Genomic DNA, 14,544 nt, shown 5'->3' on the forward strand with positions numbered 1-14,544 from the left:
ATGTAAATATTTTGATGGTTTCGCTATTCAAATTGTCAGTTTTCAACAATTGAAAAAAATATATTGCTAATGTAATGTGCATATCATTATCTAAAAACCTAGATCTAGATGTTCTGTTCAGGTTTCATATCAGGAGGATGTATAGTCACGGATAATTTAGAAAAATCATTTTTCAATGTAGGAATTACGCGCTTGTTGCGTGTTGATTAAGCAAATGATTGGAAATAAAATATTTTTTATCCCTCGCTTGGCGTAGGCAACTTGTCTAGGCATCGGCGAAGGAAAATAATAAACGGAAATCAACGAAACAAAAAAAAAATGAAGAGTGATCGCAAAGAGGAAATAGAGATGACATACACCAAGTCAAACATTACGGTCAGCAATTCTCCAAAGGAAATCAATGATTGGAGGATTGGATGGAGTTTGTTTCATAGAGACCATGTTACCTTTTTTGTCTAAGATATGATTCCATTTTGAAATAATGTTCGATAATAATCATTCACTTTTAAATGAATATGTATAACCGCAGCGAACAGAATACGATTCATATTTCATATTTCGCTCGTTCAATATGTGCCTTTAAATTATGAGAGTTTGTTACTTTCTGCTAATTATGCTTCATCTATCCAGATCAACGTTCATGGTACCGTCAAGACTCGAGTGGTTCCATATCTACCCTGCAGAGCCTGTGATGATTTATTTATAACGACCAAATGGCCAACCTCATTTGCGCTCATAAACTTTCCATTTGTGAGAGCATTTTTTTACCATTTTTCTCAACCCTCGGTGGTTTTGTTTCGTCTTTTCGGTATTGTAGTCTATTTTTCCCGCGGGACCACGTGCTCAACCAAACCAGGCTTCATCCGACCATCCTACGCTTTATCATCTGTAGAAGCTCGAACAACGAAGGAATTGTTGGACGAGGCAAACGTGGGCAGGTCAAACATTATGTTTAATGTCGTATACGATAAAACGCGACCTCGTGACCAATGCCTTTTGTGCAGATTAGCGGTTCGGGTTCATCGTAAATTTAGTGTTATCTAAGAAGCGTAAAAGGTTGACGAGATTTTATTGCGTGCGTCCGTTTCAGACAGTGGTCAATCATCTTGGGATGATGCTGTACACTCTTTTCAAGAAGTTTTTTTCTACTTTTTTAGTTTTCTTTTTCTGTCCTTCGAAGGATGTTGTTAATGAATCACGTAGAGTTTCAGGCGTTTTTCATTAAATTAATTGACTCTTGCTCGGAGAGTAATCTTTTGTCGAAGGATTATTCACGACAACCAATGGATGATCAAAGATATTCGTGACTCTTGTTCAAATTACCCTTACGGATACAACCCCCCTATTGCTCTGGAACCACGTTCACCGAACCTGTAAAGTAAGCTCTCTTTGACCAAGGTTGGATCCCCACAACCGACTGACACCGTGAAATTCAAACGACACCGGATAACTTTAAATTGAAGTGTAAATTACATTTCCCCAACCGTCGGTATTTCCAATCTCGGTATCTTCCGTTGCAAGCGTTGACCGGTGCAATTGGCATTTTCCAGTGGCCACCAGCTTGTCCGACACTTATGCAAGCTATTGCTTGGAATCATTTCATCAAGTTCATGTTTAACTTTCGTCGCTAGCGTTTTCCTCAGTGTTTTCCCTACCGCAGGACTAAATCCACCATCAAGAAGCATTTACACTTAGTAATGCTTATCAAATCACAAAAAGTGGAAGTTTTATCGTGTCAATCAGGAAAAAGTTGGTGGTTTTATTTACACAAATGTTAGAGCAATTGACTAAAAGTCATGCAATTGAGATAAAAAGAGAATCATTTAAACAATTATGTAGATAGTGCCGGTCATTAGTTTATCACGATTTTCACAATTTCAACAAAATGATAAGATCTTTTAAATACAATAAGACAATAAAAGATAAGCAGTTTTCTTCAATTTTAATGCTCGTCTGAATCAACATAAATAAATTTAAAAATAATGACATCGAAACATGCAGCTTTTATAGACGAAAAAGTTATCATCAAATAGTCCAACACAACAAATCAGGTATTTGATACTACCAGATGTTGCAACTAGAGCACAGTCTCCAAAGCTCGTGACGGTGAAGCACAAACCTTTTGCCAGGCCACCATATTTTCGATGAAAGCAAGAACAAACAAAATCAAGACCCTTTTGTACCCTGCCATGGAAGAGGTTGCAGGGACGGTACTAAGAAAAAGTTTCGCTTTTCTTTTCGTTTTTAGATCGCCGCCTTATTTATACACTATTGACTCAAGAAATAAATATTGGGCGAAAAACTTGTTCGGTCACTTTATGAAGTTTTCATGACTTGCCTTTGAAGAGTTGAGCTGAGAAAAATAAACATTCTTTCTGATAGAAACAGTCACTCTGCATTGAATGATTGTTTGACCTTTTTAGATATTTTTAACGCCAACTTCATCGGCTTTTCTTTTAAGGTACGACCAAATTTTCCTTTTTTGGTACGACTTTGTCATTCTTAAATTTAACTCAGTACCATTAGATAAAATTGTATACAGTGCACTGCACTTTGTCTAAATTTAGGCAAGAAAGCTAACAACAAACACCTCATTCATCTCCCATCTTAAACAAGCTTCCGTCCGGGATGGGGAAGTTGAAATTTATCATCGCATTTAACTGGTTGCCGTTTAATTCGTCTGTCATCTTGCTTCCCTGCCGCTGGACCTGTTGCTAGAGAGGCTCCGTCGTACCACTTGACACTTGACTATTCGCCTCGGTATGAATAAAATACTCCACTAGAAACTCCTTCCGTCGGCACTGCAGCAGATACTGCCGTGATGCCGTGTCGGGGTGGTATGAATAATATTTTCAACAGAATTGTAAACTTGATTACCATTTGAAAGAAAGTTTGTCCAGTTGAAGTGAACCACGGTGCATTTCAAACGAAAACGAAAAGTGAACTCGGCGAGAAATTCTTAAGAGCACTTAGCACGGATCGACAAATCAATGGAACCATCATTTTCAGACATTCTGACTTCCTTCATTTGTGTTCATTTTTTGTTTGGTTTGCATTGCCCTGCCCTGCCCAGATAAAATGTAGATGTTATCGACACGATCTTTGATTGTGCAAGGGACTAAAATGTCAAAAATAGGTTCCTATTTATAAGAACGTTTAATGTTTTGCAAAAAAACGCGTGAGAAATCATTGACCCGATTATGATAATAGAGCAGGTATAAAAGTATCCCCCACTTTTTCCCAGAGTACCCCTGAATATTCATCATGGCTTAACGAAAATGTGACCACAACCGCAAACGCCATAATCCCCAACCTAAAACCCTCCGGAATACTAATTACGCTCCACAATCGATCGGCAGGTTGAACCAGCGTCAAACACCATCGAACAAGGCGTCTCAATCTCCAAATACCTTGAACCCGAGCAATATCTATCGTCGTGGGGATTTTTCATGGCATCAACCGTTCCAGAATCGCTTCCGGGGACGGTCTCGAGCCCAACGATATTATACCATATTTAACGGAATTAAAACTGTTTCTCTAGCGACATGCCGGGCGACATTGGCTTCCTGAGAACCGTCGGAAATTCGAACCAACCCCCCAGACTTTGAACACAACGTTAAACCTGTCTCCAAACGCGCGTCTGGACGTCCGGTGCGATTTGAAAATAAAGATAAAATAATGGACAACAGCCACCATCTTCCATCCGCTTTCTCTTTCGATTTCCACTTCAACATTCCGGGGATGAAAGGTCCCCCCGGAGAGTTTTTCGGGGATGAAAATGGCATTCTCGGTGCGAAGTGTCCGCCGACAACTTTGCCGGTCCCCCTTGCTGTGGGGTAAGATAATAAAAATATCATTTTCCGCGCGCCGGGAAAATGATTTAACGGCCGTTTTGGGACACAGATTTACCGAGAACGACCGCTTTTGCTGCAGATGATCATGAAAATGGAGAGAAGCCAGCCCAACCGGAACGATGTCGTGTTCGGTTGAACATGCAAATGGTAAGATCTATTCATGCGATGGTTAATTTTTGCATTATGTTTTACCATTTTTTTGAATTTTTTAATCGATTGGAACACTAGCAGCGTTGCGGTTTCGAGCGCTATTGATGTCCTTCTTGGTTTTGTATTTTTACTCGGATTGTTTATTTTATCATGCTTCCACAATCTAATTTTCTCTCCTTAGCTATTAAGGTGTTCCTTTTTCGGGAAAAACCTTGTATGCTAATTTTTGCTAGCATATCTAGAGTAGGACAACATTCGAAAACCCCGGAAATGTTCTTGGAATAGAAAGAATATCAAGCGCAATTATTCTCGTTAGCTGTACTTGCATTGGGTTCGCGACAGTTCATTCTGTTATCTTTTTCAAAAATCCTTTTAAAACTTTCACGATTTAGTAGAAGACCATCCCATGTTTGGCAGGAAGCTATACAATTCACTTTAATGAATGAAGTTTTCAAAGTATCTTAATAGGACTAGCCTAGAGCAATCCAGAAACAAAATAAGGCCATAAATGAAAAACAGTTTACCTTAAGATTTTCAATTGCGCATAAAATGTTACAGATAATGCTGATTCAGTAAAACAATGCTTGTCCACTCTTAAACTTGCACTCGATGCGTCGAATCAAGGAGTAGCTGAAGCCCATCATGGCCTTGACTTCCGAGCAGCACAGCAGCATCAGGTTAGATTACCCCCCGGCAACTGCGATCTCTGGGAAACGAAATAATGAGGCCTGTATGTGATGAATACTTGATGACTTTGCTCAGCAGAACTTGGTCCAAAGCAAACGTTCTTTAGCTTCACCAGAAAACTTCACTAGGTTGCCCTACATTGGTCAAGATCTTCTCTGGTTTGGCCTTAAGCCAGGCCTGCGGCTGTCGAAGGTAATCTGCTAAAGCGGTAGCATCTGCTGCTCTCCTAAAATGGATCATAAGGGAAACAAACAAACACCCTCACATGAAGCTGACCAGGAAGGTTCGGTGGAGTAAAGTTTTGAATTGAAATTTAATCCTCAGTTTAAACGAAGTTAGAACGACTTAGTCGTGATCTGTTGAAAACACAATGGAAGGCAATAAGGCCTGTAAGTGGCCCCAAGGCACACAAAGGATCCCATGGGTCCTCTTTTTGTGTTAATCATGAAACACTCATAGCAAAGTAAATGTTAGCTTTTCTCATTCTTGAACTCACCAACTCGGGATTCAAATCCAAATAATCAACTGATTTTTTTAAATGATAAACATTTTTGGAAATTTCAATAACCGTTTGATCGAATTGAAATGTTGGGGTAACATCAGAGCAACATATTCCAAGAAAACATACTCATGGAAGCGGAAAATGGAAAATTTCGTTCTCTCGCTGAAATACTCCAAACCTACGAAATCGAAAGCAAATCTTTGCATGTTTTACACCTGCGATTAAAATTGATTGTCTGCTTCAAGGGTAGATTAAATTACAATAAGCCTACAAGCACTCACACGCCTCCACCCGTCCCTTCCGCTCGGCTTTGTAAAATCCTACCGAACCGACATCGATTGAGCCTAAATTGCCCCTCAAACGATCCCCGATTTCAATTCCCAGCCTACCGGTGTTCGGCATCAACGATTTTCATTCGCACGCGAAAATTTCCCGGAAAAGCCCACGAGTGCAGTATCGAACACGCTAGCACGTGAGATCCGTGTACTGTGAAAATTCCACGATTAACATAAGCGTTCCAAATTGGGTATGTACGGCCCAAAGTAATTGAATTACACGAGTGAAGGCGGGTCGCGCGAGGTCGCGGCGTGAAGTCAACGGAAGAAAAGCGTTACCGGCGTATGCTTTTGCCGTAATCAAACAAACCCCCTCGAGGGGTGTGAGTTCTATATTTTTCCCCTGCCACTCTGGTGGCTAGCGACAAGAAGAACTGCTTACAAATCTCCCTAAGCTCTTGAGCGCAAAAGTGGCCCGGGAGGTGGGAAAAAAATACACACTCCGTATGGTAATTGCCTAAGTACAATCTCATTAAATTCCAGTCACTTTTCATCCACTTTGTACGAGCCCAAGTTCCGGTGGGCCCGGTGTCGGCCTCGGTTAAGGCTAAAGTGAAATCTTTTCTCACCAGCACCGCACGACATCAGGTCTTCGCCGTGGTAGGAGCTGCTGTAATCCACTGCGCTACAGCATTCAGCATCCAGCAAGACATTCTCCCAAGCCGCAGATTGAATAAAAGAAGCTGTCAGGAGGAAGTGTTGTTTTCTCTTCTTTTTCTTTGCTTTCTTAGCCGTTAGAAAAGAAAGTATGCCCGTGGAAAAATCTTGCTGAGTGGAGGGAGGTGTTACAAGGAAAAGAAAAATGTTTCCACCGTACAACTACACAAACGGAGAAAGAGGAAAACGGAAGGAAAACATCTTAAAAAGAGTTACCAACGTGAAGAATTGTTTCCATTATCCATCCCACGTAAGAAAGTGTAAACTTCCAGAAAGGATCGACCCGGATAACGTGAAAGTCCCACTTTAATAACAATGGTGTCGGTGCACAAAGTCGTGAAAGCGATCCATGTTTTGAATTTCTTCATCGCAAAATAATAGCAGAGATTTACGGAATAATTATGCCCGACAACCCCATGGTTAAGAAAAGGTACCTACGGATATTTTTTTAAATATTTTCTCATACCTTTATAGGCATCTTTTACGTTTTGAAAATATTGTAAACCAGGCGGAAGGAAAAAATACCGGCAAATTAAACGTAGTTAAATATACAAATTGGAACCAATTTATTTACCGTCAGTCAACGAGCAGTCACACGGCTCCCACTACCTTTTAGACTTGCCTTAATGTCAAATAGAGATTCCGTGCTTTCTTTTCCCTTTTCATTTTTTAATCTTGATCACTGAGGGGAGTCACTTCGAGCGGGCGAAAAAGTCATGTCCCCGGCACAAAACGTTCCAAACGACGAAGGACTTAGCGTTACTAACTCCGTTAAAGAACTTCAACGTCAGTGGTGATTCCTTTTCGCCAGGGATGTTTCTCGGCATGCGGGAAAAATCCATTCCATTGCGATACGAGATAAAAGCAAACGATATCCCCCCTCTTGCATATCGTTGCGGATGTATACACACTCACACACACAGTGAGAAGCACATAACTGAGAAGTAAAGAAGTGACAATAATAATAATTCTTTTACCACCAACCAACTCACGAGAACGGTGTCCTGGGGTTGGTCCTCTTCAGAAGCTGGTGGAGAAAGATTATCGATAACGGAAGCAAAACGACACCATCGGGTAGATAAAAATAAATTTGCTCGTTTTCTCACCCCACACACATACGTACTTGCATTACCAGCAGCTTCATGATCGTATCGTGGGAAAAAGGGGAGCTATTTTTCAGATTCTATCTAACGGGGAAGGAAACTCTTTTAAAGATGTCGCCATTGGTCCCTAAACGTACGTTAGCCAACAGCTTCATTCCAGGGATGCACGAGAGCAAGCGCTACTTTCGATCCATTTTCCCACGAAAATTATCCTTTCACGAAGGTTGACCATCTGGGCCAGTGCGGGGTGTGAAAAATTGGGTAATCTCACGATGCACGACCTGATTTGGCACGTAAACAAGTTAATAGAGCCATCATCCACTGGAGTTGTCATCCGTCATCTTCTGCAAAACCCATCTATCTCTCTTTCCCTCCTCGTGATGTTTTGCTTCCTATCGTGCTCTTACACTCCGAACCCTCAGCGCCTCGTGATCTTGCGAAAGGATAAAGAACCAACCGAGCGCCTTGCTTCAAGTTAATGCTCCACCGTTTGAAGAAGCTCAACCGGTCAACATTGGCATTGGGCAGAGGGAGAGTGTAAACAAGCACGTCGCAAAAGTAAAAGGAAATCCATCCACAAAGAAACATCACGCGCCTCCAGGGGGAGGGTCGGTGGTAATTTTCCACCCTCGTGCACCTTTTTCAGGCGAGAGTGTTCCGATAAGAACGGACGAACAAACGAACGAACGAGCGAACGACGGACTTCCGTGACCGGATTGCAATAATAAGCGACTGATGCCCTTCCTGCGGGCGATGGTCTGAGGTTGGTCTGCAGCATCGGCATGAAGCGGAAAGAATGGGCACCAGCATCTAATGCCATCGCCACCAGAGCCCAACGACCACCTGAGATGATTTAATCAACGTGCTCCGAGCGGGGAAAGGTGGAGGTCCTTTTCTTCCGGATCCTTGGGGATCCTTTAAACGGAAGTAATGGATCTCAAATGGAACGATTGGGTCGCTTTTCTGTTCAGGCAGGCAGACTCGGCCAGAGAACCAGCGTACGTTGCCCGCTTAAAGCATCTGGGGAAGGACATTGCAGTCCACGTCCTAGAGGATAATTGCTGTAAACGACTAAATAATACTCTTCGGCTCTAGCTTTCTCTAGGGTCAAGGGATCCAATTTCTTCATTTTAAATATTTCTACCAGCATTGGAATGGCTTCCGGGCGAGGTTGGAGGCTCTTGGTCGAGCTGTTTATCTGATTGATTGGCGTATCAGAATGTCGGAAGCAACTCTTCCCCAGCCACGTAACGGGAAGTAGGAAATTTTACATCTTCCTCCGAAGATTTTGCTTCGTTCCAATGTTACCTAAATAATCGTTCGATTGTATTGAAGCAGCGTCCTCCTTAACCTCAACCTCAGCTGCCATCTGCCCGAAAAGCAGCTTACAGGACGAAGGAACTGGATGGGGAAAGGCCGTAATTGGTAATAAAGTTACTACGCAAATCGATTGCTATCAGGGTGGTAAACCAGTAAACCCACCAGGAGTCCTCGTTCCGATCGATTTAACGATTTATTATCGGTGAAGGATCAGGAACTTCAGCCATCGTTCCAAGAAGATGGATGCAATAAAATCATTTACCAAACTATAACGACTATCGTTCCTTCTACGTCACCCTCGTGTCAGAGTGAAACAATGTTGTCACAGCATTGAAGAAACTCCCTTAAACTATACAAGCACCATTCATCCTTCCTTCGGCAACAATCCTTCGAGACGGAGAAGCTCCACGTGAATGATGGCAAAAGTTTGAACAATGTCTAAGCCCCGTCATAATCATTTGAGGGACTTCCTTATGACGAAGCAATACGTCCACTTCAAAGGGAGAAGAAGAACTCCCTTCAAGGTGCAAGTTTGAGTATGAGTATCGATGTCCACCTCAAATAGACCGAAATATCTGCTTCACAATTCATTTAAAGGATACTCCGTAGATAGCCACGGGAGGAGGGGGTCTTAATACGAAGCTTAAACGACTGACTCGGAGCAGAACAAATTGACAATATCCTTGAATCAATACCGGCTCGCTTGAGGCAGCGTGCCTGCTCGTTCGGGTGAGTAAGGGATGCCAGCTTTAATTAAATCTCTGCTCTGCTCTGCATCATCTGCTTGAATGGCGGCAAGCACAGACACTCTCCATTCATCGGTGATACTTCTTCGGACTTTCTGTACTCACTCGACGAGTGCACTCGTGAAGGCGGTTGGTGGCAGAAGTAGCCAAGGTTGTAAAACATCGTTTGCCTTAAACACACTTTTTCAGGTACCCATGACGTGTTTAAATTATGACACTTGCGGCTGAAAATGGTCGCTAGTGTTAAAGCGCCCAGCCGAGGCCCTGAGAGCGTCCAGTAGGTACCAGTTGTCGCCACCGTTATAGCGCTGACTGACAGGCACCATTTACACCTTTAGCGTGGAAGAACTTCCTCCTTTGCTAGTGAGCCTCCGAAGCACGTGGTGAAGCATTGAAAACATCTTTTTGTACGGAATTGCTCGATGAGTGATGGTCTTATACGGTAGATTACGAAGGTGATACTGCATAACTGTCACTCAGTGGGCAATATCATGTTCTTATTGGCATTTAACACTGCCAACTTTTCCTGCAATGTGATAATAATGAACCCCATTGTTATGATACGCGAGGAAAGTTAAAGAATAGCAAACAATTTAATTTATATTCGATACGTCTACTAAAAAGCCTTAACCTCTACATTTCGATACGTAATCTTTCTTGTACATTTTACATAAACACTTCGTCAGCAGCAAGTTAAAAGTAAAGATAGTTCTCAAGATAATCTTTACCAAAATAGCGCTTTGACTCGAAAATTTAATGCAAGCAAACAAATGATAACGCAATGCATGCACTCACAACGAAGACAACGACGATTACAACGACAACGGCCACCAACAAGCCTGACCAACACGGTCATAAAAAGTAATTAGAGTTGGAAAAAAGAAATTAAAAACCATTCTCATCACCGGTTAGAGGAAAATTCCTACCGAAGTGAAAAACATTGGTCATACAGAAAAATGAACCAGAGTTGAATTCCAAGGGTGTTCCATTTTCGGAAAAAAATATTTCCGCCCACTACCCACGCCAGCGGGTAGGGTAGCGTGAGGGGGAGGGGGATGAAAGTGATGAAAATTCCTTAAATGAGGAAGCAGTCAAAATGCGCCACAGGAAGGGATGGCTCGGAACTGCTTCCTGCGGAAAACTTTCCCACGATGTCGGGCAAAGTTAAAATGCAACTCATGTTATCTTGCACCCGGCGATGTGCCGCCGTCGCCTTTGAGGTGGAGTTTTCCAATTTGGTTTTTCTTGGGTTCGGGTTTTTCTTGTGTTTTGTTTTATTCGCTCCGTCACATACTTCCAGTGGTTTTCCTCATTACGAAAATAGAAATAACGCTAGGCCGGGGAAATATAGTGTGAGTAGCATCGGTATGGGAAAATTGTCACTTTCGGAGCAATGCTTCAACAAAACGGTAACTTTTCCAAACCACAGATGCGGCTCAGGGGGCATGAGAATGTGTTTCGCTGGGTTATTTCTTAATCCGAGCGAAAACCATAACATCACCGCCATGTGTTGGCAGCTGACATTCATCGTTTTGGCAACATTTGTGGTTAGAATTAAAGTGTTGACACACAAATGTCTTACTGGATCGAGAATTCATCCGGTCCCAACGCAAGCAGATCCACTTTAAATATGTCTCGTACTGTGCACAAAAACGTCAGTCCATGAGCAAGTCTTTAACACTCCCGCTAGCCAACCACTTTCCCTCCTGACTCGCGTATTTATGTCGGAAACGATTATCGCCACATTACCGGAAAGATGGCTAAGGACTTTTTCGCAAGTTGCGCCAGTTCTCGTGCAAATCACCGCAAGCACACCACGAACGTCAACTGCCATTCGGAGCCAGCGATGGAGATAGGGCGATGAAATGCTGCCGTACCGAATGAGTTCTGCTCGATCGATGCGAGACGCAACCGGCAACTTTCATGGAAAGCGACGATTGCCCTCATTCATTGCGCGGCAACGGGCACGTTGGGTCCGGTGACATCGCGACATCGAAAGGATTATGTTTGGCCTTATGCTTTGCTTTGCCGCCGAGGTCATAGGAAACGCGCACGTGGTTCAACGTAGCCAAAGCTCCATCAGTTCGTACGACTATGTGAGGACGACCTGTTTTTATCCCCCTCGCACAGTATCCGACACTGTCAACGACTCGATCGGTCGCAGTTCGCTGTACAGAGATTCAAAGCAAATAATAAATTTTCATCAGCAAACCACAATTGTTGCATTGTTGCGATTGTAGCGAACCGGCTCGTAGATGTTTCGCTGGAAGCGGCACACACAGCTGCCGGTGAGTTCTGCCATCGGAAGAACGCGTTCTGCAGAGGTCGGTCACGGTGAAACTATGACCGCTGAAAAGTTGTCGTTAAAGGATTTCTGGAGGGAGGGAGAGACAACTCCTGAACAACATTCCTTGGCACGAAACATGCACCGAGGAGCAGGATATGCAAATTGAAAACATGAAAAGAAAAATACATCCGTCAGCAAGCACCATAAGCTGCATGCTTACATTGAAAGACGTGCAATAAACCTTACACGATATGCCATGATAAATCACGTGAATGGCAAGATGTTTGTGATGTTTAAAATGGTATTTGTTTTACTTGGACTGCCTTTGTTTACAGATAAAATGACTGATTCTGCGAATAGTTTAGAAAGGAATGTTTCATTTTATAGAAATAAGTATAATTAAAATATTTCACCACCGAGCGGTAGCGCCGGTTAGAAAATCGGCCCATGTTCGCCGGGGCTCACCACCTCGACGGCGTGGGTTCGAATCCCAACCGAGACCGGACCCTCCCCTGTACGAGAGGACTGACTATCCACGTACAACAGGGAAACAAGTCTCGTAAGCCCTTATCGGGCAGGCATGACCAAGAGGTCGTTACGTCAAGAAGAAGAAGAAAATATTTCACCTATTTTTCATAAAGATTATTGTGAAAACTATTATCAATGTTCCATATTACTTACATCGCTCGCCTTGCCATGCATCGTGTCGTAGGATTCCGCCTTCGTGATGATGCTCTTCAGCTTGATCGGTTTCACGACGGTCGGCATCTTGCCCAGCCCGTCCCCACCCTTCCCAGACGGATCGTGCAGGTGTAACGCCTCCCCGTCCGGCCCTAGCAACGTGTTCCGGATGTCATGCGATGACTTGCGATGGATACGCAGCGAAGCCGGCGATAGCTCACGATAATTCGACCGCGAATTACCTCCTGCTTCCGATGCACCACCACCACCACCAACGCCATGCTGCTGGACCGAAATGCTGCACCGCTTCCGTGACACGTCGTACCCACGGCGATCCTCACCGACGTGATTTGCCGACTTGCCGCTCACCTCCACCACCGTGGTCGTGCAACGGCCTCGCTCCACTATCACCGGCATATCTGCGACCATTTTGGCACCTGTCACTCCGGCACCTCCATTTTGACAGTTGTTGTTGTTGTGGTTATGGTGGTGCAGGTTGTTGTTCTGATGATTCGACAGCGGAGCACCGCTGCCGCAATGCACGTTGTTGTTCGCGCAACCGTTCGGGGCGCCAGCAATGCTTCCGTTCCCGACGACGGCAACAGTCGGCGAAGAGGTCGAGCCGGTCGACACTGGCGGCACCTGTTGCTGCTTCGCTCCGCCGGCACCACCACCCTTACTCATCAACGAGCCCATCTTCAGGTGCTCCAGCATCGAGCTCAGATGCTGTGACATCATTTTCCACTCGAGCCGTACGAATTGCGAACCGCTACTCGACTGCTTTCGTTAAGTGTTCCCGTGAAATTCCTCGGGCGACGGGCGCAGGGCGTACGAAACAAACGTAACACTACTGATGGCAGGCTGATGAAGGTTGCTGTTCGCTCATCCCAGGAACACTTCTCTGACTACGTTGTCCTGTCCTTCCCTAGTACCGTGTGCCGTACATCGTTCGCCGAAGAAGGACTCGCACCGACAGACACTCGATTGAAGCTGCTGCAATCAAGCTGTGGAGGAGACCAGCAGCACCTGCAATGAGGAGAACTACATAGGATTAGTCGAGTCTGGATATAGAACTACATATTTTTTTTAAATGTGAAGAGCAGCCGTTCGCCGAAGGTTGTATTATGTGCTTTAATTGAATCTTTAATCGTTCCGACCAATAATATTTTTAATGCTGACCTGTACGACATTCCTTAATGAAATTGTCTACAGAATAATTACTTCCTTATTGTGTTTCTATGCGTTTAAAACAAAAGAAATCCAACATCTCTGAATCCTGGCATCCGAAACTGGCATGTTATAAAAACAAGTCAATATGGGTCATATGATATAATTATTTTGCTTTAAAACAACAAAATGCATTGTCCTGAAGACATCTGAACAATGAAACCAGACTTTTAACGATATAAATACAGTTAACCTCGTTACCATCTGATCGTGCGTTTATAATTTGACATGTTGGACATTGATTGAATTAGTTACAGAATGTCTCCACCCGCTGTAACTGCTATTATTCATTCAACTACGTGCTTTTATCTCTTTGCCATTTACATCACCCACTAGTAAGTCGATAACGGCCATTGTTGAGGTGTGGTTTTTATGTAAAAGCATTCAACATTCTACCTTCAATATCATCATTGATGTGAAAGTGGATTAATGTAATTAAATACAGTTTACAAGACCGTTTGATGGCCTGATTGATTGATTTCGTTAATCGTTCGGATTAAATGTCGTTTTTGTTTTCTCACCAAAAACAACATACTTAAATTGTTCAATGGAATGGGATCTATGGTATTCAATTGTATGCTGCTTGATTTTACCCGAAGGCAGAGTTGTGTCACAAAATCAATAAAAAATCCTAGTTTGATATTGCTTTTTCTAACACACAATTTGATCCACCGGCATGAACAAACTTTACAAACATCATACCACCAACCGCGCCCCATTCTTGGTGCTATGATTGGACAATTGAATTTCCGCGATTGATGGTTGACGTGATTTCGTCGGTGGAACGAACCGAGTCGGCACGCTTTCCACGCCCGACACCTGTGCCCAATATTTTAAGATTCAGCGTCTTCCCAACTCTCCAGCGTGTCGTGCCAATAACATCCTGCGGGAAATCATTCAAAACAAGCGCACCGCACAGCTACCAGCTGGTGGCAGCTCCGTTCATTGTGAATGGAAAGAAGGTCCCGGAATTGATTTTACTGCATCAACTAAAT

The 14,544-nt window shown here is 43.4% G+C and overlaps 1 protein-coding gene across 1 annotated transcript in view; it reads right to left on the minus strand.

The window, feature by feature from the left end:
• The window catches only part of LOC131281921 (nitric oxide synthase), a 48,733-nt gene extending 36,063 nt beyond the window's left edge, over positions 1 to 12,670 (minus strand). Inside the window, exon 1 of the mRNA XM_058311285.1 lies at positions 12,323 to 12,670. Coding sequence (XP_058167268.1) covers positions 12,323 to 12,409 — 87 coding nt within the window. The 5' untranslated portion in view covers positions 12,410 to 12,670. The remainder of the gene's footprint in view (positions 1 to 12,322) is intronic.
• Positions 12,671 to 14,544: the final 1,874 nt, after the last annotated feature.

The sequence above is a fragment of the Anopheles ziemanni genome, chromosome 2, assembly GCF_943734765.1.
Source record: "Anopheles ziemanni chromosome 2, idAnoZiCoDA_A2_x.2, whole genome shotgun sequence".
In the NCBI taxonomy this organism is placed as follows: Eukaryota; Metazoa; Arthropoda; class Insecta; order Diptera; family Culicidae; genus Anopheles; species Anopheles ziemanni.